The 25,062-nt window shown below is 36.9% G+C and overlaps 1 protein-coding gene across 3 annotated transcripts in view; it reads right to left on the reverse strand.

Annotated features, from left to right (window-relative positions):
* Positions 1 to 1,752: 1,752 nt before the first annotated feature.
* Positions 1,753 to 25,062, reverse strand: part of LOC120535546 — a 46,616-nt gene continuing 23,306 nt past the window's right edge. For 2 of the 3 annotated variants that reach the window (XM_039763465.1, XM_039763467.1), the window contains exons 4-7: positions 24,167 to 24,268; positions 17,848 to 17,958; positions 12,039 to 12,180; positions 1,753 to 3,693 (exon numbers count right to left, since the gene is read on the reverse strand). In XM_039763465.1, coding sequence (XP_039619399.1) covers positions 2,072 to 3,693; positions 12,039 to 12,180; positions 17,848 to 17,958; positions 24,167 to 24,268 — 1,977 coding nt within the window. In that variant the 3' untranslated portion in view covers positions 1,753 to 2,071. The remainder of the gene's footprint in view (positions 3,694 to 12,038; positions 12,181 to 17,847; positions 17,959 to 24,166; positions 24,269 to 25,062) is intronic. The other variant, XM_039763466.1, reaches the window with a different exon arrangement.

The following is a 25,062-nucleotide window of genomic DNA, read 5'->3' on the forward strand; positions in this document are numbered from 1 at the left end:
TAATTGTAACATTCTTCATTTTTATGTAAAGTGCCTTGTGCATTATGCTTGCTCTGAAACAGTTCATGTTCATTAACCACCCAAAGAATATTTCCCCATTAGCATTATTTTTATTGTTTTTAATTTTACATATTAAAATTTGTAACTGAACTTCAAAAAAAAAAATAAATAAAAAAAAAGACTCAAGAAAGGCTACAAATGAACTAAAACTGGGAACTCACTGTCCAAAATAATCTTTTTCTTCATTTGCCAGAGTTTTATTAACTGTTTTCTAGTGATTACTGCTCTTCATTCAGCCAAATCTGAAAATAAAACAAACTCAAATCATTCATCTTCAGTTTATGAAGATTACTAAAATTATGTTTTGAAGTGCATAGTCGAGGAATTAATTTAACAGAACCTTGTGTAAAAAACATAAGACTGAGTTAATTATACCTGTATAAGAGCATTGTTATGTGCAAATTACTGTATACTAGTAGTCTATTGACAGATAACTTTTCTGAAGGTATCATCTTCACTTCCTAGGCATTTAACGCTTTTCCCTATTATTGCACACTTGCCATTTGTTCTTTTCACTTCCAAGCTGAAAATCAAACTCTTTAATAAATTTTCTGTTTGGTACATCTTGTTTGATCAGACTCTTGTTTTTCTTTGGAAGTTATAGTTGAGTTGAACCTTTTCCTTTGTAAGGGTCAACCTCTTGGTAATTTATTTTTAAATTTCTGCTGTTTAACCATATGATGTTATCATTGCAATGTAGTCATTCCTTTCATTTTACACAAAAAATAATCACAACTTCAATTTTGTGACCATATAATGACAGTTTTAAAAAGTGGTGATTCAGAATTGACAATGAAGATATAGTCTATGGTAAAAGAAACAAAAGGCTTGTGAATGCCAAGAATAAGTGGCTTAACAGAGAAACATGAACACCCAACTAAACAGTAAATATTGGAAATATGGTCCAGAGATGTTTGTGTGACCATTGAAATAAAAGAGTCAGAAGAGTATGCAAATAAATAAGGTTGCAAAAAAGACATTCGGACACGGCATCACAACATATTGCTGTACATGTCTTGGATTAAGTTAGTTGTATTATTATACTGATACGATCATGGCACAAAATAATTCACAACAATACTAGTCTAGAAAATTTACCTCAGCTGATACTTCAGAAATCTATATGTTTTTTGATGTTATACTGGCCCACACAGAACTGCCATGATTTATTGACTTATGTGTAACAGCTTGTGAACTTGCTCAAATGAAGCACTGTTTAAACTGAAGACTATTGTGTATGGATTTTATCACAACAGAAGAATCAACCGGGTTAGAGATTGGAATGATCTTCTGAATTACAAGCATAAATACACATTGATGTGATGATCAACATTAATGAAAAATAATTAGGTTAAATTTTAGATCCAATTTCATGAAGAACTGGTTTAGATGAATTTAGATGGAACATGTAGTCTGTATAAAATCCTCCTAAATGGACATATAAAAGTAGTATAGTGGTGAAGAAGGTCAGCATACATAGGAAAGAAAGCACCATGAAAGGCAAAAATGATTAAAACTTGAAAACTGAATAAATATTATTATACAAGTTGTTGCTCTTAATTGGGTGCCTCTGCTACAGTAAGATTAGACAGATGGCAGGCATGTGATTTGTTTCCCTAAACTATGCACTTCATTTCAGTATGCAAGAGAACAATTATTCTAATAATGAAATACTAAATTTGAACACTTCAATGAAAACTGTAGAACAACTTTATTAGTAGCACGAAGCACTACAGCAATTAAGTGCATACATAGCTTTTGTCAATTTTTTAGATTAAAAAAAGAGGTTATCTTTAAAGATACACCTCAGGAAAACAACACACTAGTTTTTAAAATACCTTTAATGCTGTTACACATTAAAATGAACCTGAGTCTTGTTTAGTTATTATGGATACCTGGCCGAATTATTTGTAACACATATCTAGTAACATCTTGTCTGACAGCTAAACAGAAACTGTTACAAAGAAAACTTCATGTGGTTTTCACAATTATTTATTATTAGGGCCAACAATTACAAAAGTGTTAATTTTTGTCTTTTATAAGTCACTTTTACTTTACGTTTTTGAAGCCTTGATTTTTTTCTTACTTTTAAACAAGCATATGGCTTGTACTCAGCATCACTAAGATCTGTAAAGGATGACTCGCTGGTGGAAACTGGGGAAACATTTGCAGATTTCTCTGCAAAAGTCCTGGTGCGTGTAGTTACAGACCGATGGAGAAACTTATAGTTTTCATCAATGCAATTTTGATATTTTGTTGTGGTTGAATCTGGTACACAACTAGACTCTGTCTTATTAGTGAGAAGTGAGTGGACTTTGTCCCCTGTGGAAGGCCCATGGAAAGGAGTGTCAAAAACCAGCCTTGACAAAAGGACAACAGGTTGAAGGTTAATACTTTCTTGCAGATGATTCTGTCTATTAGATGGAAGTCTCTCATATCTGACGTCATTAACCAGTAAAGCATCATCACTGGCAGATCTGTCCCATTTTGTATTCTGCATAAGACTAGAGTTTCCAGATGGCAGAGTCCTCACATCACATAACTCACCAATTCCATCCACTTCACTACCATAGCTGTGAACCTGGATGTTCTGAATTATGCCAGTGTTGCTTTCATTTGAACAATTTGAGCCACAGAATGGGTCTGGTGCATGTTTGATGTTATCACAATTGTTAACTTTTTGTAAGGACCTGCTTGGACAAGTCAAACCAATAGGATGCATTTTTTTTACAGCCCTAAATAATTCAACCACCCCTTCCACAGTTCTGAAAGGCATACCGGTTTCAGCATTACCTGAGTCTCTGTTTTCTTTTTCCAAAGTGTTTTGTTTAGGTGGGCTCTTATCTTGGTGGGCTCGAAATTGACTTTGTTTCTGAGACTGAAATGGATCGGGGGGGGATAGATTTTCATCTGATTCTTCAAATGAGGAACAATCCATATTAAGTACTGAAAACACAGGTGTCGAAGTAATTGCTGCTGTTGGAGTTTCACTATCAGTTAATGGAATATTTTCACTGAGTTGTAAAGAGGTTGGATTAGTTGGCAGCTCTTCGACATATTGGACATACATACAGTTGGCATCCCCAAGACAGATCAAATCCATATCTTCAAAGTCTTCACAGTCAACACTTTGTGGAACATTACCAAGCCAAGATGCAATATTACTAGCAGATGCTGTTTTCAAAGTAACATTTGTTAATGGTTTCTCCAGAGTTGTTTCACCTTCTTGATTACAGAGAACTGGTTTATCCACTGTATTCCCACTTACTGGAAAGGTCTCCTTAGAATTTACTTGTTGGTCAGAATCATTAAAAAGATCATCACTACACTTAGAGTAAGAATGGAGATCCACAATTTCAACAGATTCCATTATAGGACCTTCTTGCTGGCAATCAACTTTTGAACCGATTCTGTCAATTTTTTGTGGTAAATCTTCCATTCTTAAAATTTCAGATTGATTTGAACAGTCTGATTCAGATATGTCACGGTTATGTACATCTTCACATTGGCTACAATACTCATTTTCATTTTCTTTTGACAGTACAGAAGCATGGTTCACAGTCTTCAAGTGTACTTTTAAACTTGTTGTATGTGAGATGTGATTGTTCTCTTGACATCTGATCAGATTCAATGCTAAATTGAAAAACACAAAAAAATAAATCATTCTCTGGGCAATAAAAGATCAGCTGATTTTCAGTTTCAAACCTTAACATTTACTCCTTTCATAATTATCCTAAAATGCACTTTAAAATACTTCTTAAAGAGTCCAGTCCCCTAAAATATTGCTTGTGTATCAAAATGCATCTGTAAAAACATATTAGTCAGGGCCTCATAGTTGAATACAAGAACAGCAATTATAAATAAAATGGTATGTAAGTCCTACAACATTTTTTAACACCTTGACTGGCATGCAAATAGCATGTACAGAAAAATAAGAAATAAAAAAACATGAATATTTATATGTTATAATACAAAGAAACTGTAAAGGGAAGAGATGAAAAACAGACATAAAACAAAAAATGTACTGTTTAAAAAGATCATATTTTTAACAGTTGTCAAACTGTAAACTTATTATGCAATTATCTGATAACTGTATTTACTATAAAATGAATGACAGGAAACTTGATAAGAGAACTCAGTAAACTTGTTACAGTGCAGATTCTCTTTAAATACTATAGCCTATTTATACCAAAAAGTCATTCATCCAAAGCAGCAATGACAACTTTCTTTGAGTTTTATAGCACTGCTACCTTCAGATATAACTTATAAAACTGGTGGCATTGATAGAACAACAATACTTTAGAATGAAGCATCATCTGGAAATAAAGGACACAACAGGACTACAATTCACGTCTTCAACATTAAGAATAACTTTAGAACTGTGAATTACTCGCTCACATGAAATAAACCAAACATTTCTTATAGGCTTTGCTTGTTCAGAGCAGTTTGAGTGAATTCATATTTTTTTTACTGTCATTGGTCACTTAACCCTTAAACATACTTGGGAGTTAATGCACCCCTGGATGCCAAATACTATTTTGTTGCACTTTTTAAGAAAATGTCACAATTCACCAAGAAAAAGTGAAATTTTAATGGAACACTTTTTTCATGCAAAGAGTATCACAATTACTGCAACACTGATCATTTACACACTGCCAATTAACTGTAAAAACTATTAATTTTTTTTTTTAAATACTACTGCAACAATCTATTATTATATGTACAAGGTGCAACTGACAACACTGATTAAATTCAGTAAATCACCGAGCCAACTGCGCTTGAACTGGCTGCACGCAAGCACACAGAGGTGAACACTGATGCTTGCAGGCAAGTCTAGTGCAGCGATTTAATCCCGTTATAACCCTCTTGAAACAGATCTAACACTTAGAACTAAGGAGCTCAGTTTTAATTTTCGGGCTCATTCTCACCTGAGCTGGTTCAGTACAAATTGAATGCTGAAATTTCTGACTAAGTGACTAGTTATAGTGACAATTCCACCCACAATGGCCCTCACTGAACATGGACATACAAGATTTAGGACTTGGATAGCAACTGCTTTCTAACAGTTCACTATTTGATAATTAGTAATGATCAAATCTCACGGAATTCGCTTTGCTATGAGATCGGGGAAATCACAGAAATGATTGCAAACATTGCCAAACGTTTGAAATGCACTGAAGTCAAAGGGGCAAGAGAAAATGGTCAAGTTCTGAGTGGATTATAATTGTGCAATGATCTTTTAAGTGTCCCTGAGGGCAAAGGAAAAGTCTGCCAACTATGCTGGACTGATTACTAAATATGTATATACAGTGGGATGCAAAAGTTTGGGCAACCTTGTTAATAGTCATTATTTTCCTGTATAAATTGTTGGTTGCTACGATAAAAAATGTCAGTTAAATATATCATATAGGAGACACACACAGTGATATTTGAGAAGTGAAATGAAGTTTATTGGATTTACAGAAAGTGTGCAATAATTGTTCAAACAAAATCAGGCAGGTGCATAAATTTGGGCACCGTTGTCATTTTATTGATTCCAAAACTTTTAGAACTAATTATTGGAACTCAAATTGGCTTGGTAAGCTCAGTGACCCCTGACCTACATACACAGGTGAATCCTATAATGAGAAAGAGTATTTAAGGGGGTCAATTGTAAGTTTCCCTCCTCCTTTAATTTTCTCTGAAGAGAAGCAACATGGGGGTCACAAAACAACTCTCAAATGACCTGAAGACAAAGATTGTTCACCATCATGGTTTAGGGGAAGGATACAGAAAGCTGTCCCAGAGATTTAAGCTGTCTGTTTCCACAGTTAGGAACATATTGAGGAAATGGAAGACCACAGGCTCAGTTCAAGTTAAGGCTCGAAGTGGCAGACCAAGAAAGATTTCGGATAGACAGAAGCGACGAATGGTGAGAACAGTCAGAGTCAACCCACAGACCAGCACCAAAGACCTACAACATCATCTTGCAGCAGATGGAGTCACTGTGCATCGTTCAACCATTCGGCGCACTTTACACAAGGAGATACTGTATTCGAGAGTGATGCAGAGGAAGCCTTTTCTTCGCCCACAGCACAAACAGAGCCACTTGAGGTATGTTCAAGCACATTTGGACAAGCCAGCTTCATTTTGGAATAAGGTGCTGTGGACTGATGAAACTAAAATTGAGTTATTTGGGCATAACAAGGGGCGTTAATGCATGGAGGAAAAAGAACACAGCATTCCAAGAAAAACACCTGCTACCTACAGTAAAATATGGTGTTAGTTCCATCATGCTGTGGGGCTGTGTGGCCAGTGCAGGGACTGGGAATCTTGTCAAAGTTGAGGGATGCATGGATTCCACTCAGTATCAGCAGATTCTGGAGACCAATGTCCAGGAATCAGTGACAAAGCTGAAGCTGTGCCGGGGCTGGAACTTTCAACAAGACAACGACCTGAAACACTGCTCAAAATCCACTAAGGCATTCATGCAGAGGAACAAGTACAACGTTCTGGAATGGCCATCTCAGTCCCCAGACCTGAATATAATTGAAAATCTGTGGTGTGAGTTAAAGAGAGCTGTCCATGCTCGGAAGCCATCAAACCTGAATGAACTAGCGATGTTTTGTAAAGTGGAATGGTCCAAAATACCTTCAACCACAATCCAGACTCTCATTGGAACCTACAGGAAGCGTTAAGAGGCTGTAATTTCTGCAAAAGGCGGATCTACTAAATATTGATTTCATTTCTTTTTTGTGGTACCCAAATTTATGCACCTGCCTGATTTTGTTTGAACAATTATTGCACACTTTCTGTAAATCCAATAAACTTCATTTCACTTCTCAAATATCACTGTGTGTGTCTCCTATATGATATATTTAACTGACATATTTTATCGTAACAACCAACGATTTATACAGGAAAATAATGACTATTAACAAGGTTGCCCAAACTTTTGCATCTCACTGTTTGTGATCTGAACTGTGAGGCTGCAGTGCTAACCTCTGTACCCTCAAACAACAAAAGACACAGACAAAATAAATACTGTATCACAAACAAAATATAACAAGTAGCCACAGACGAGCAGTAAGTTAAAAAAATATAGGTCATTGTGTTCACAAAGTTATAATCTTGGGGTACACATTGGCTGTGCCAAAAAATGGTGGTGTGGGACTGGTTTGTTCCATTGTTTAAAGTCCCAGCTCCAAACGCAGCTAGACTGTCTTTTTTGTTTCCCCTGTATCTGCACAGGTGCTTTACACTTTCTTCTTCCATCAAGAAGAAAGAAACACATGCAAAATAGTAATAAATATTTTGTTTTTATTATTTCGCAAAAACATCCTGAGTTTTCTGATGAGGGGAGGGGGTAGGCTCCTTTAAGGCTTGTTTTGGAATATAGCAACTGGGCACATGGCTAATTTACATGTATAAATAGCCATGCAGTGATGTGCTGCCAGCTAACATAGGGATCAGAGTTATATATCTGGTGGCAGTCCTCATAATATTCTCATTATGGTCAACAAATGTACGAGAGATAAAAACACTGCAACTGTTTTATGTATTTTTTAAATGCATGTGGGATGGAAATCTAGTAGTATTTTTTTTTTAACCTTTGTGGCTTCAGAACCCATGTTAACCTTTTTAAGTTCACTGGCAACCAAAGAAGTGTGGGGTGGGGGGTTGATTGAAATGACCAAGAGTGGAAACAACTGGTGAAACAAGTGTGGTTCAATATGGTGAAAACATCACACAGCATTGTCAATCATTTTGGTCGATGGTGTTGGTTTAACTGCATCTCAGTACCTGAAATGCCATTTTTTTTTCTTTCTGTGCTTGTGATCCCGTGACAGCTATGTTGGCAATTATCTTATAGTAAGCATGTGTTAGAGTTCTGAGCATGCTCTGTGATGTCACACTGGCTTAGCAAAGGATCATTTGGAAAAAAATGTTGACCTCAACGGTCGCATAGTGAATTTCCCGGAAAATATTTGGCAAAGGTCACCAGCTAACACAGCATATTTGCTGTAAAAAACAATTCAGCGAATTTCACCGATCAACACTATTGATAATATTCTATGGTTAGTTTAAATTATTAACCAATGGAAAAAGATATGGTTTTACTATGATGTGCAATGTTTACATAAGTAATAAGAGTGTCTTGAATTTAGTGAACTGATAAGTAAGAGTTCCTGTATAAAATCTGTTTTTTCTGTTCACAAACATTTAATTTCAAATTGTTTAATTAGTAAGGCTCACATTACAGTAAATGAGCATTACTGGTCATGCTCATGAAACTAACAGTACAGTCATATGAAAAAGTTTGGGAACCCCTCTTAATTCTATGGATTTTTGTTTATTATTGGCTGAGCTTTCAAAGTAGCAACTTCCTTTTAATATATGAAATGCCTTATGGAAATAGTATTTCAGCAGTGACATTTAAGTTTATTGGACTAACAAAAAATATGCAATATGCATCATAACAAAATTAGACAAGTGCATAAATTTGGGCACCCCAACAGAGATATTACATCAATACTTAGTTGAGCCTCCTTTTGCAAATATAACAGCCTCTAGACGTCCCCTATAGGCTTGGAGTGTCTGGATTCTGGATGGAGGTATTTTTGACTATTCTTCCATACAAAATCTTTCCAGTTCAGTTAAATTTGATGGCTGCCGAGCATGGACAGCCTGCTTCAAATCATCCCATAGATTTTTGATGATATTCAAGTCAGGGGACTGTGACGGCCATTCCAGAACATTGTACTTCTCCCTCTGCACGAATGCCTTTGTAGATTTCGAAATGTGTTTTGGGTCATTGTCTTGTTGGAATATCCAACCCCTGCGTAACTGCAACTTTGTGACTGATGCTTGAACATTATCCTGAAGAATTTGTTATTGGGTTGAATTCATCCGACCCTCGACTTTAACAAGGGCCCCAGTCCCTGAACTAGCCACACAGCATGATGGAACCTTCACCAAATTTGACAGTAGGTAGCAGGTGTTTTTCTTGGAATGCGGTGTTGTTCTTCATACATACAAAGTGCATTTTGTTATGACCAAATAACTCTCATCAGTCCAAAGCACTTTCCAAAATGAATCTGGCTTGTCTAAATGTGCATTTGCATATGGCAAGCAACTCTGTGGCAAGAGTGCAGAAAGGGCTTCTTTCTCATCACCCTGCCATACAGATGTTTTGTGCAAACTGCGCTGAATTGTAGAATGATGTACAGATTGTGATGGACGGCCAGCAGCTCATCCCGGCCGACACACACAGGACGCTAGATGGCGTCTTCCCTGCAGCCTAGAGGAGCCCCGGATTCCCGCAGGACATCATGGAAGATGTAGTTTGGCTTCACAACCCTGCTGGATACCATGGGTGCCACTGTGTGACGCTGCAGGGAGACAAGGAGATTTTTGTTTCCCATATAGCCCGGAAGTGCTCCCAAGTCATGGGGACGGAAGAACAGAAGTACTTCCGAGCTGAAGAAAAATGTAATTCTCCATCTGATCCAGAAGTGCTGACAAGTCACGTGAACAGATGAGGAGAAGCACTTCCAGGTCAAGGACTATCTAAAGGACTGGTGGAGTCGGAGCCGAAGTTGGGAGGGAGTGTGATGAAGCTGCTGGGAGGAGAGGAGGAATTATTATATGCATTATTGTGTTTATGGTGGTGGAGGTGCTTTGGGGCACTTGAAGGAAGAAAAAAATACTTCTGGGTGCTTTTAAACTTGTATCTGCATCTGTCTGTTGGGTTTCACAGAGCAACAGTGCCCTCAAGTGTCCGTCTATTGACAAGATACACCATCTGCAGCAAGATGTTCTTGCAGGTTTTTGGAGGTGATCTGTGGATTGTCTGTAACCATTCTCACAATCCTGCACATATGCCGATACTGTATTTTTCTTGGTCTGCCAGACCTGGGTTTAACAGCAACTGTGCCTGTGGCCTTCCATTTACTGATTACATTCCATACAGTTGAAACTGACAGTTTAAACCTCTGAGATAGCTTTTTGCTTTCTTCCCCTAAACCATGATACTGAACAATCTTTGTTTTCAGATCTTTTGAGAATTGCTTTGAGGATCCCATGCTGTCACTCTTCAGAGGAGAATCAAAGGGAAGCACACCTTAATTGACCACCTTAAATACCTTTTTTCATGATTGGACACACCTGTCTATGAAGTTCAAGGATTAACAAGCTAATCCAACCAATTTGGTGTTGCAAGTAATCAGTATTGAGCAGTTACATGCATTCAAATCAGCAAAATTACAAGGGTACCCAAGTTTTTGCACAGCCAGTTTTTCACATTTGATTTAATTCCATACAACTAAATAGTGCTTCACTAAAAATCTTTAATCGGAAAACACCGCAGTACTCAGATGTTCCTAGGAAATGAAAGACATACCACTGTTACCTTTTTGTTGAAAGTAGAGTAAATTATTATGCAGGCTGAGAGGGGTTCACAAACAGTCCTTCCATGCAATCAGAAAACAATGCTTTCTAGTACGGAAGTGAACCATTTATTCAAATAGCATGAGGTATAATACCTATATGGGTATTTGTAGAGCGAGATTGAGAATGACAATTAAAAACATAAAGAGTGGCAAAACAAAAAAATAAGGAAGAATAAAGATGATGCAGATGAAAGTGGTAAAGAATAACATGAGAAAGATGATTTTATTTCTTAAGGAAATTAATTGTAGACAAAAGTTGAATGATGTCCAAATAGGAAAACCGAATAATTCTAGATGACAGTGACTGTTGCTATCAATTTTATAGCAACTTTTAAATATTTTCTAATGTTCTTCTTGAAGAATTACGCTAAATTTAATGAAATGTCTACTCTATTATTTTCTTTGTTTTTGTACAATGCAGTTTTTCACATATTGAAATTATCTTTCTCCTTGATTGGCATAAAAAGTAGTAAATCATAGATCTCTGGTTAGAATAGTCTTGAATCTTAAACCAGTGACTTCCATTTCTTAAATATGAATGGAACAAACTGGTTTTGATGTGAATGTATACTGTATGTGGCAGCTATCACTGATGTTGGGAGATGTGACAAAGTACAATACAGTATGGAATACCGGCACCATTTTAAATAATTTTGTACGTTTTTTTTTTACATGGGTCACTGATTGTAATTGGCAAATATAACTACTGGCACATGAGGCCATACAATTAGCTTCCCCACATGTAAATAGATTTGTAGATAACCACTTAGCTAAGGAGAAAGTACACACTGCTTGTAATTACCAGCTTCTGAAGTATTTGTACCAACCATGTAATTAACAACCTGTGACTATAGAGGCTTAGAGGGGGAAGCAAAAAACCCTGATCGATTCTGAAAAAGAGGTATCATATATCTGACAGTCCTAAGTCATGGTGGATCTCCATATCATCATTATGTCTGTTAAAACTCTCTGAAGCGGTGTAAAAGACTGCAGGATGATTGAGCATAAGGTCAAAAAGCCATACTACCTACGGTTCAAACCTTGATTTAAATTATTTGTGTTTAGTAATTTAAAGTACAATAATATTACTTCACTATTATCTTATTCATAATTCAGTAACATTTTTCAGTAATATAAGCAATAAACCATTATGCATTTTGCTGAATCCTGTTAAAGGACATTTTACAGTATAAGTTCAGACTCCCATACGTAACTGGGTTATAAACTTCCACAGGAACAGAACTTGTTAGTAACACCTGTAGTGAAAAATAATTCATTGTTTCGTAAAATTCTTAATAGACAATTCACTCTGACTGGTTCTGTATAAAAAGAACAAATAATTTATGTTAAAATTACAAAAGATGATCTCTTCATGAGTGTAATAAAATGAATATGAAACATCAGGTTGAAACAGTATAGCTTATTTGTTTAGCTTAAATTGTGGTCTTTCTGTTCAATCAAAAACCAGAAGAATTTGAATATTCTGTGTTTCCAGAGCATTGGTTTTCTGCACTTGACATAATAAAGTTAACAATAGAAAATGTTTACCTGAATCCTTTTGATTCTCCAGTTCCATAATACATTCGAGAAACTTTTGTAAAATGCATGGGATGCAGTGATTTTGTAAAAGCTCAGTCAGTATCATTTCCTCCTCGTTCAAGCTGTCAATTTCAATTTCACTCACCACAAACTATATAAGAAACCAAATAGAAAGCAAATAAAATATATTAAACACAAAATAATATGTGTAATATGTAAGGCGCAAATCAGCATAATTAAGAAATATTTGTAATTTAAAAGTATATTTGTTGTATTTTCTGGGGTCTCACTGAATTTCACAGTGAAATTACTGCCATTTCCATTTTAACATACCTAGGTCAAATTGTTCAGTTTACCCTTTGCAGTCATCTGCTGTAATGTGCAATTATATAATAGTTATTCTGAGTTGATATGTTTCTTATATTAAGGATGTCACCATACCAAAAGTTTGGAATTCGCTACCAATACCAATGAAAATTTACAATACTTGATAACTACAGCAAAAACAGAAATCTAATTAAATGGCTTTTTATTAAGGTACCTCCATTTATTAAAGTTAGCAATAATTTTGCCTTTTTCTGTAATACAGTATAAAATACAAAAATACTAACAGTAACAGCAGATTTTTAAAATATCGGCACATCCATCAAGTGGATACCCAACTATCACTTAAGTAGTTTTTGCACTGATAAATATCAAAATACAAAGTATGGCTTGAATTTTAATTTGTGGCAGAGATGAGGTTCCCTACAGTGCAACAACAAATGGGTAGTTTATAACCTTGGGGGAGGTAGGGGTTTGGATTTCACTGCAAGGTTTAAAAAAAATTATACATTTTGAACTTCTTGATTTATCTTATCATGTGCACATTCTAAATACATTCTCTGACATTTTCTGTCCAGTAACTGAGAAATACTGTTTAAATTGTTTTATTTAGTGTGGATTTTAAACATTATTATATATGTACTGGTGAATTAGTGAATTCCAAGATTATTGCAGATATTTCCATTTAAACCAACTCTTTAAAGTTGTTTTTGTAATGGTTTTTAAAGTCTGGCTTGTCAGTCAACCAATCAGCTAGGTTTGCAATATTTGCTATTATGTGTTTCTGTTAACACAGTACACATATTACCAGGGAAATGTGCTTTGTCATTCAAAGCATTGAAGCATTTAATACATTTTAATTTGGTATTAACACATGGAGCTCATGTTATTGCTGGTATAGACAAGCCAAATAGGTACTTGATTTGAATTTTGATTTAATGTTTCTTGCTACAACTGTTGTTAGCACCGGCTGTCCTTCCACATTCTACATTCCAACATACATTGGTTAGAAAATGGATAGATGTTTGGACTGATGAATATCTGTGGAAGTGCTCATTATATCGGAGAATAAATGCAAAGCCTCTGTTCATTTATCAGGCATGTGTAGGACAATAAAGGCAGTTCATCTTGTAAACCTTTAATTTACTATGAAACAACTACACCTCATTTGATCGGTGACGTTATTTCATTCTCAAAGCAAGCACAGAGCTGTTTCTGAATTAATTCCATAATGGGATAAAAGTGAAAATAACTTAATCCTGTGTGTTTTATCTTTTTTTTTCCCCCCCAAGACATGAGCCCTGCAGTTTTTCTTTTTAATATGACGGTGTGCCGTATCATTACAACAGGGGAGGCATTTTTTATGTTTTTACTATTTTTCTCATGTATTATTGTACCTTCTGGAGTACACTGTCTACCTGCAGATGCACAAGTGCAGTACTGACTTCTTCAATATTACCAATACTGAAAAAAAAGCTGGCACCATACTGTTTTTGGAACTTTAGTACAGAATTAGTACAAAAGTATAATTTTTTTGACTTCCCTATTAAGCAGTAATGGATATTATCAAAATAGGAACATGACCAATAACTCTTATTTTCAAACTAAAATTGTGTTTTAAACAAAACTCAAAGGAGAATTACAACAATAGGATAGGTAGCATTTTAGATTAAAACCCAAGCTAAAACGCTTTTAAAATAAAAGTACTTTTTTTCTCCCCAAGTTCTTCTAAAAGCCAAATGCCAGACTTTATCACCACTAGATTTAACACTAGAATTACCAGAGCCTACGAAAAAACTCGTAATTCCGTCCCACCTTAAACTGCTTCTTAAATCCCTTCACACCTCTCCGCCAGCGCCCTTTGTCTTCTAAATGTGCTGATAAAGAGAAGTCGGCTATTCCATCCCCCCACCAATTTAGAACGTGCAAGAACTTCTCTCAGCTCATGCCTTGATTGAGTATCTGGGAGTGAAGTGGAGTTTTAGAGTGGAAATAATAGATCGTTGTTTGAAACACACGCATTTCATGTCTGTTCCGTTTCTACAGTAATCTGTGTCAACACATTGTTAAAACAGAAACTTTTTTATATTCTAGTAGTAGATGACAAAATGTAGGCATAAACTATATAATGTATGAAGCCTGAAGTCCAAAGAGCAAAGAAACATTTTCACAAGAATAACACAATTGCACTTTTATTCAAACATATAACTGCAGAAACAAAAAGCCGCCTTAACAGGCGACATTGACACCAGTTTACCGTAACTGACACCGTGGCTCAATAGACTCAGCCCCCGCTTGGGAATCAAGGGGTCGCGGGTTCGATCCTGCGCCCCTCCGTTTTGAGAAGTAAACTGCTCTTGTCTTACTGTTTTAGAATAAAAGCATACATTTGATTTCAGTCTGTAACAGCCGGTGCAGTTTATGATCCTTGTAAAGGTTAGCTTTTTTTTTTTTTATTCACTTTTCACTCTCTCAGTCGCGTTCAGAATCAATCCATACAACCCCATCTGACACGGCTGTTTTCACTAAAGACGCGCTATAGCTCTGCAGTGTACCACTACTACTACTACTACACATACTAACGCACAATCATCCGCCCCCCAAGGTTCTGACACACAAACGCTGGCGAAGCTGCCTTCTTCGTATCTCACCGTCACTTGCTTTTCGTTTTATTGAGTGTTCCTGCCAGTCCCCGCATGTTGCTGTATGCTTTTTCTTTTGTACTACAGGACATGCAGAGGAAAGAATTGTAAAGACCAGTAACTTCGGCGCTATATGCAATCATCAGACACTCCCCATCTGCCCGTGTCGTTCAAACACAGGAACATATATTGGTGTAAAAGTATAACAAAAGTGCACTTTTATTCAAGTGATTGTGATTTAGTATGCATCGTGGTACACTGCAGAGCTATAGCGCGTCTTTAGTGAAAACAGCCGTGTCAGATGGGGTTGTATGGATTGATTCTGAACGCGACTGAGAGAGTAAAAAGTGAATAAAAAAAAAGCTAACCTTTACAAGGATCATAAACTGCACCGGCTATTACAGACTGAAATCAAATGTATGCTTTTATTCTAAAACAGTAAGACAAGAGCAGTTTACTTTCAAACGGAGGGGCGAGGATCGAACCCGCGACCCTTTGATTCAAGCGGGCTGAGTCTATTGAGCCACGGTGTCAGTTACGGTAAACTGGTGTCAATGTCGCATGTTAAGGCGGCTTTTTGTTTCTGCAGTTATATGTTTGAATAAAAGTGCAATTGTGTTATTCTTGTGAAAATGTTTCTTTGCTCTTTGGACTTCAGGCTTCATACATTATATAGTTTATGCCTACATTTTGTCATCTACTACTAGAATATAAAAAAGTTTCTGTTTTAACAATGTGTTGACACAGATTACTGTAGAAACGGAACAGACATGAAATGCGTGTGTTCCAAACAATGATCTATTATTTCCACTCTAAAACTCCACTTCACTCCCAGATACTCAATCAAGGCATGAGCTGAGAGAAGTTCTTGCACGTTCTAAATTGGTGGGGGGATGGAATAGCCGACTTCTCTTTATCAGCACATTTAGAAGACAAAGGACGCTGGCGGAGAGGTGTGAAGGGATTTAAGAAGCAGTTTAAGGTGGGACGGAATTACGAGTTTTTTCGTAGGCTCTGGTAATTCTAGTGTTAATTGGTTTTTGTGTGTACTGACTGTGATTTCTTGCCTTGAGCTGAATGGCCTCTGGGATAAATGTTTGGATGCCTTATAATAGTGACTAGTCACAAGATTACAATATCAACAGTAGCTATCGCTAAATCTGGGTTTGACATGGGGGTGATTAAACACCACCACTGACATGAGAACAAATATTTAACAATGATATTACTTATTAGTAAAGCAATGACTCCCTTTACCCATATTTTTCTACTAGCCATTCCTTGCACTGTGCCGTATGGTTAACTATTTCAGAGATTCAGGTAAGATCAGGGCTCCATCGATAAATTTGCTCACACTCACATTTCAAAGTGAAAAATCTTTGCACAACTGATTTGGCAAAGCACATTTTTGATTTAAAGCATAAATATAGGAAGACTTTTAGATAATAGTTGTTTTCACACTACTTTCACAAGATAGTACACTACACTGATCACAGCATTGTAAGTTAACATTCCCGGAGATTTTTAATAATGTTCATTACAAAGAATTGATGGGTGGTGCAAAAATAAATATGAGTAATAGTCTGAGTAGCCCTATTTAATGTCTTTTGTTGGTGACAGCTAGTCAGAGATGTCTCCTATTTTAGCTGCTGAAGTTTTCAAAAGATGTAGTACACTACAACCAGACCTGATTTTTAGGAGGTACATAATGAGTTAATTCTGACTGCTGATCATATGGATATTTGGGAAAATAAATTAAAATAACTGAAATGTTTCTCAATAAATTTGAAAAACAACCAACACCACATTGTAGAATGTTTCATAACCTTACACAGTGTCAAAATGGATTATGTTTAATAGAAAAAAAACCACTTAGGACAGGACATAGGGCAACAGACAGGTAATGTGAGATAAACTAAGTTGAAGTTACGTTCATATGGTGGCTACTAGAAATTAAATATAGAACATCATATATTTGTGTTTTTCAAATAAACCAAATTATTAGGGAAAATACAGCATTGCACAAACACAATGATGTTGACCCTCTAAATTTTTCCCGCCAGGAAAAAATATTTTTGCCCAATGAAAGAAGTTCACAACAAGAACATAGGGTGTTAATTGATGCATTTAGTTTGCTTGAAAGTTTACAGAACTAATGTAACTGGAAATAGAAACAAATGAACGAATTAACCACTGAATCAGAACTAATTAGGTGGAAAGAATGCAAAAAACACCTTAATGAGTGCTTGACAGCTTTCTTGTGAGGTGCACAAGATTAAAAAATAAATAAAAATTAAAAAAAGGAAAGAAAAAACAAAGGCATGTCTGGCATATACATCAACAAAGTGATATGCCAACAGGCAATGGCCAATGTAGTCTCAGCCATAATCCTCAAGATATTAAGGATAATTTTTTCAACCATTACTCTTACTTTGCCATATGTTTACATTTGAAAAGTTTGGACTATGAACTTCATTAACTGTAAATTTCCAGGTTTGTTTAAACTTCCCAAGCTTTATTTTTAAAAAGAATTTACTTTTTCTTGCAGGCATTACGGTTTACATAAAAGTATATAAAAGGTTTTCAGTATATGGTTTACAAATTTTACACAACATTCACACATGGTGGCCAAAAACCTATTTACACACATGTTCACTAATTCTTTCATTCAGATGTTTCCATCAACCTTCCCCAACAACCTGGGTCAATTTGATCAAAATTGTTAGAAAAATGGAAAATAAAAGGGAAGAATTCTTGTGATCCTATAAACCGCTCTCTCAAAAATTATTCTGCTAAAGGCCTGCTAAAAATGACTAAAACAATTACTTAACTGCAATTTTAATATATATTACCTTACTCAGTTCTGGCTCTGGTAATACACTTTCAAGTCTTTCAAAATATTCTACAAGTCTCTTTCCTAGAGCGGCTGTAAATAGCTCTCCATACTCCTTTTTCAAGTCGTTCTGGAATAAAAAAATAATAATAATACTAAACAGGTTGTAATTATCTGCAGTTGAAAGTCAGTCAATAATAAACAAACAAACAAGAATTTAAATCAACTTCTAGATTGATACTGCCTCTTCTACTTTCTATTATGGTGTTCCTTGTTACATCATCGGCCTCTGTGATTTATCTGATACTAAGCAGATGTCTTCTTTCTCCTTCTGCCATGTCACTTGTCATAAAAAAATCTGTGAGTACAGGTCAGTTTGCAGAGTTTACCACTACCTCCAATTTTTTGACTTAGCAGAATATATCAACTCATAAGCTTTTGATCAAGCCTAAGATCAAGGTCCTAGCCCCAGAATTCATCAACTCATAAGCTTTCAGTCAAGCCTAAGATCAAGGCACTAGCCACAGGAGGACAGATCTTATCATTTTAGATAAATTAGATTAGATAGATCTGGTGGTTTCAACACACACCAGAATAAATAAAAAAGGAAGAAAATTAAAAAGAAAGAAAACTTCTAACTTGGCTGTGACAGTGAGGCATTATGCGGACATTTTGCTGTTGGTATAAAGGAGCCCCAGTAGCGTGTCTTGACACATTTCTGCTGAATAAACCATTGACTGAAAGTTCTCACTGTTAGTGTGCCAGAGAGAGGAGGACGGATACTGTAATTAAGTGATGTAATCGACTAAGCTACTAAAAATTGTAATCAAATTCTATTTTCTTAATCGATCAGATGTCCCTGCCCCTTCCTTACATGCACACCAGCATGCTAGGACTCTCTATACTTTTTAAGTAGGCTAATTATGGCAGCCGCTGCACCACATTCAGCAGAAGAAGGTTCATCCAAATACTGGGCAAAATTCTCCTATGCGTGGATGTATTTCACTTAAAAGTCAGGGAAAATGGTTGTTCACTGTGCAAAAAACAGACAGAAGTATAAAACAGAAAAGGCCAACAATACCATAAGTAACTCACTTGCACTTACTTAGCTTTCCGACAATAGTTCTTTTAGTGCTGTTAAGTTCTTATACAGAAAATAATAAATAAACATTTAAACATGATGATGGCAGTAAAAAGTAAAGGGCATATAAAAATTACTTGTTGTGCAGTCATTTCCCCTTCAGAACAAAGCATGAAGCTATGCCAAAGTCAGCTCTGTAAACAAACTGTTACTAAAAGGTTTAACATGCTGGTTTTGTATATAATATTAGTTTTATCACAGTCTTCTCTTTAAGAGATATGTTTCCTTTCTCCTGCAATATGATTTCAGTTGGTATAATGTGTATAATAAAAAACATTATTAAGCCGCTATATGCCAAATATAACCTTGCAGCTATATCCACAACGTCTAAGAATAACAGCTATTTCAATTTAAGATGGACTTTAAAAAAAATACATGTGAAATGAGTCTTGGAGTGGATTCATTGTAACACTGAGGTTGAAAAGAACCAAAAACCCTAATTATTTGGACTTGTTTCAAGTTGGACTGCTAGCATACATTTATATTATCTAGTCCATTATTAATAAAAAAAAAAAATGTTTACATTTATGCTTTTTTATTTAAACTTAGGGGCTTTACTCACCAACAAATCCCATCCCCCCCCCCAAAACTCCCTTGTCTGTGTTACATGTCAGTCACTTCGCGTTTCTGCTGCTCACGATGTGAAGACGGGGGCTGAACGCACCCCAAGGAGACGCGGGCACTCCTCCGAAACCCTCTCTTTAAACGGTGATACAATGGGGAAACAAATAATTTTTATTTTTTTTTTTTAAATCTCTTCTTTGCTCGATCAGCTGCTGGTTTGCTGCTGCTGCCGTGCCACATGATCTGCATCTTGTGCTGTGTTTCAAACATTTAAAAGCCTGTACAGCAGCTGTCCTTTTGTCTCACTGCCTTTTCTCTCTTCTCCCCCAGACATCCTTTTATCCTGTTGGGAGTCCCACTCCCAAGACGCACCCCCTTTGAAGAGGAAGATTTTTTATTTTTTTAATTGAGAGACACAACTGTCCCTTCTTGGCAACACGAATTAGACAATCTACAAGTCACCGACTTAAAATATAAATCCGAACAATATATTTGATCTCTTTTCACTGCTCCGTTATTTCACAGTGTAATAATAATTTCCGTTTGTTTGCACTAATGTGATCTTTACTATAATTTTTTTGAGACTTTCGAATTTTCCAACTTCCATTACTTCTAACCTGCTCTGCATGTGTATCGCGCCAACGTTTTTGAACTCTTTACGACGTTCTACTTTGTGATCTACTCTTGGTCTTTTTACGGCCCCAGGCGTGGTTAAATCTCTTGGCACAAAGTCTTGTCTTGCGGGATGTGAAAGTGTCTTTGTGAGAAAGTCACGTCTCGTCTCTCTGAACAGGTCTTGTCCCAAGATTTTTTTTATATAATAGAGAGATATTTAATTATTGATACAGTTGTCTTATTGTCTTCTTGCTGGAGTTATTCTAGTTGTGTTTTTTATCATGATATCTTCAAATTCTATATTTAAAATTATTCATTTTTTAAAAATAGCACACATTCATATGACTACTTAAATTATGTGGACATCATTAGATCAATTGATTAATCAATAAAATAGTCAATAGTTTAATCATTTACAAAATAATAACTTGTAGCATCCATATACAATAGCATGGCAGCAAATCATCTTCCCTTCATTTCATTGTTAAATTCAATAACAAACAAAGTCACAGGAAATGAGATGTGGTAAATATGTGACGTGTGAAGCAACATCTGTTTTAGGTCAAAAACTCTTCAACTGACAATGCAGTGTGTGTGTGTAGGTATGTTGTCAGGGCACAGAATTCTGTTTTGCATGTGCCACTTCTCTGGACATTTTTTTTCTGATGCTTGCCAACAGACACATTGGAGGTATAGTGTAATGTTGCTGACTAACAGTCTGTAAACGGGGAAGAAACTCTTTATGAATAAGTCATTTATGTTAATCTTGAAAAATGCAATCATTGTTATCTTTAGGTTCAATATGTCCTGACATGATTTTTTCATCTTGCAGAAAAACAAATTGCAGAAGCCACACACACAATTGAAGAATATCAGAAATATACATCTTGATCAAAAAATCACAATTGTCACTCAGTAGACAGATTAACAAGACTGTAGGCATGTGATACCTAGCAGCATAGTTGACAATTTCACCATAATCTTGTGCTATTGACCGATTCCAGGAACGTTTGGGTCCTCCTTCATAAATTATACATACACACATTTTCAATTATTATCGTGACAATCTGTCTCTTGGAATATTAGACTCGCATTGAGCCACAACTGTGCATGAGTAACCTTTAGACATGTCACAACATGCCGAGACTTGTTTCAACTTGCTTGGTACTTTCTTTCATACTCGGGTAAATAAATTATTGAAGACCCCTCGTGTGTGTGTGTGTGTTATATATTATATCTATCTATACTAATAAAAGGCAAAGCCCTCACTGACTGACTCACTCACTCACTGACTCATCACTAATTCTCCAACTTCCCGTATAGGTAGAAGGCTGAAATTTGGCAGGCTCATTTCTTACATCTTACTTACAAAAGTTAGGCAGGTTTCATTTCGAAATTCTACGTACAACGGTCATAACTGGAACCTACTTATGTACATACAGTATATGCGGCTATAGCCTGCAGCTCGATCGCCATGTGAGGTGGAGTTGCATCCCTCATCGTCACGCCTCCCACGTAATTGAGTGCCTGCCTATATAAGGCCATCTGTCAGCGTTAATTCAATAGAAACACTCTGCCGCTAAATACTCGCGGGTGAAGGACGGTGCTTATGCAAACGAAGATGAGATGGTCAGGGCACAAACTCAGCGAAAGTGCGAGAGAAACTTTTAAGTGCCGGGTCTTAGTTAACATTAAATAAAGCCGTGGACATCGCACGAGACAGCACAAGCACAGCTGAGAACCTTCGATGCAAGTACTCTGAGCGGCTCACATGAACTGACTGTGAACGCACTACACAGAGAACAAGGAAGAGCTCCAAAGAGCGCTGAACAAAAAACGCATTACAAAATTGAGAAGGCAGCAAAAGAATATGACGCGAGTGACGCATTCAAGCATATTCATAAGTGCAGCTACTGCGGAAACAAAGCACGAATACGATATTCGCGAGATACAAGTTTAATGAGAAAACGCGGGGTCAGTCCACACTTTGAACCTGTCCCAATCATTCAATACATAAGACACAATGTCCCTCCGGATATAAAAGTGAACCTGATATGTCCGTGCAATATGTAACACAGAGAATGGAAAAGGCAGGCGCCATCTCCGGGCATGGAAACCACTCGGTAAGTGATAGTTCTTTGATCGATGGTGATCACCTCGATAGACACGTTAATGGGGGTACGGTTGGAACAATAAAGGAAATGGGTACACGAATAGTAAACTAAGTCTAAAATACCTACACAATAACTATGACAATCATAATAAACGAACAATAAAACAGCAGAGAACCCGTGGATTAAATAAAAAGGCTGCTTCCTTTGCAAACCAAGGAAAGGAAAGAAGACACCGCAGCGCCTTATATGGGCAGGCAGTCAGCCAAAGAAGGGAATCAAGAAATAACTATAATCGTAATAAACGAACAAAAAAACAGCGGAGAAGCCGCAGATTAAATAAAGGAAATGGGTACCTGAACAGTAAACTAAGTCTAAAGTACCTACACAAAATTGCTGGTGAAGGACTGTGCTTATGCAAACGAATAGAAAGCAAATGTTACGTTATTTTTAGAATGTTTCCTTTTCTTTTTCATAACTTTTTTAACACACTTCTACTCCGTTGCGAAGCGCGGGTATTTTGCTAGTGTGTGTATATATATATATATATATATATATATATATATATATATATACACACACACACAGGCGAACAGCCAAAGCCCCTTTGACACTGGGACCGGGGGAGCAACCATGGAATGCACACTACGTCCCCTGGAACACGTGGAGGCAGCCCTCCTGGGTTACATCAGGGCCACAGGCGTGGGACTTCAGGGCTCAGTCCTGTTGGGCTCCATGGCTACCACCGGGAGGAGCTGCACGGCTTAACGAGCCTGTGTGGGCTTCAAAGCAGCCACACCCGTAAGTGCAGCCTGAATAAGGTTAATTATCACCTGAAGCACTACCGGGTGGGCTATAAGAAGAGCCTGCAGCCATTTCTTGAGGAGCCAGAGTCGGGAGGAGGGAGACAAAGCTGCCAGGGAGGAGTGGAGGATTTAGAGAGAAAAAGAATTGTGTTTTTGGCGCTGTGTTTGTGGGACTGTGTTGTGCCTGTGAGAACAGGGAAAGCATTGCCCACAGGAGAAGAAATAGAAATAAAACATTTATTTCAGTGTAGGGTCGGGCACCCATACAGCGCCTTTTGCTGCTATATATATTTTATATAAATAAAAGATCTGGAAACACACTGTTTTATAAGCACAGAACCATGTTGACAGTTTTAAAGTAATGGGCATTTGTGAAATTGCCCAAGAGACTTATAAAGACTCAGTGGTACTGGAACACAGCTGCCACTAGAGCAAGTGTTTGCTCGTAGTCCATGTAGTCAAAGAAAGTACATCCCTGACCGAATAAATGTTTTCAGAGCATAGCTAGCTTTAACCCTGGAAGCAGGTTTAAAGAAATTTCACCTCAGATTATGCAGTAGAGAAGAGAGTTCGGAGTGAGGGCTCATGCAAAAAAGGTTTTGTGTATATGAGTGCATATAATCAAATGAGAACAGATGACCAGGAGATGGTGACATTCTTCCTTTAATAAGTGGAAGAATACCACTAATTTTTATGTAGGCATTGTGTGGCATCTTATGTGTTGCACTGTGTTTTATGTGCTACTGCAAATCGTTTTGTCTTATATTTTAAAAATGAAGTATCAGTAAATTTGGTCAGTGAAGAGTTGAAACAGAATGCACCTTCCAAGAAAAGAAAAAGGGTAAAGGTTGTTCTCACACCAAAAGGAAAACAAGATAGGAGATTCAACGTATGTAGTCTGCATCAGTCTTGGTTGAAAGCTTTTGTCTTCTTTTTGTCTTGGTGTGGGAACAACCTGTACCTTTATCTGTAAATCAGTACAATTCATGTTGAAAGAATAATATGAGCGGAATTAAAAAAGGAAGCAATTGTCATTGATGGAAAAACACATATATCAGAGAATGTAGATAGGTATCTGTAGTTTTATCATCTACCTCTTACCTCGATGTATTGTTGGCGGAAATTCTCATCGTGAATCATTTTCAAAATCAGCATACGGAACTGTTGATGACATGGCTTCACTTTCTGCACATCTCTTTTTGTCTAGATACAAGTTGAAAACGAGTTAGAATGACATATTTTAATAAATTTGCACATTATTCTTAGCAACCTTAAAAACCCATTAAATATTAACTCCAAAAACTGACAGATAGTCAATTGAGAAAATAGAACGCGTGACTTATATTAAATACTTACTTATACAGTACATCTATACTATTCATATACCGACAAAGATTAAGTTATATAAATTTACAAAGCATGCCATTATTTACTACACTTGATTTTACATTTAACAGATTGTATGTATTAACATACTCATGGAAGACTGCCGGCTTCATGCTCCGGCCCTCACCCCCAGGCCGCCAGGAGGATCGTGCCCCAAGTTCCAGGAGGGCCTCATGGACTATGTAGTGTTTATACACAGCCCTGCTGGATACCTTGGGGGCCACCGGGAGTCGCTGTAGGGGAGCTCGTGGGCTCTTATGTGCCCTATAACCCGGGAGTACGTCACGGTCCGCGTGACAGGAAGGAACGGCGTGCTCCCGGGTTGAAGAAAAGGACTGTTTACCCTGACCCGAAGGAAAAAGGGACTGTGGTCTGATTGGACAGGAACACCTCCGGGTCAGGGGCTATAAAAGGATGATGGGCCAGTCCAGACACTGAGCTGAGCTGGGAGGTAGGAGGGTGAAGTGTCTGGGTGAGGAGGAGAGAGGATTATTGTGTTTATTTAGTTTGAGTAGTGTGGAGGGTGCTTTGTGCACGTTGTCATTTAATAAAGAAGTCTTGGACTTTTATCCGGTGTCTAGCGTGGTACCTGAGGGTTCAAGGGAGCACTA

Source organism: Polypterus senegalus, chromosome 9 (genome assembly GCF_016835505.1).
Source record: "Polypterus senegalus isolate Bchr_013 chromosome 9, ASM1683550v1, whole genome shotgun sequence".
Lineage (NCBI taxonomy): Eukaryota > Metazoa > Chordata > Cladistia > Polypteriformes > Polypteridae > Polypterus > Polypterus senegalus.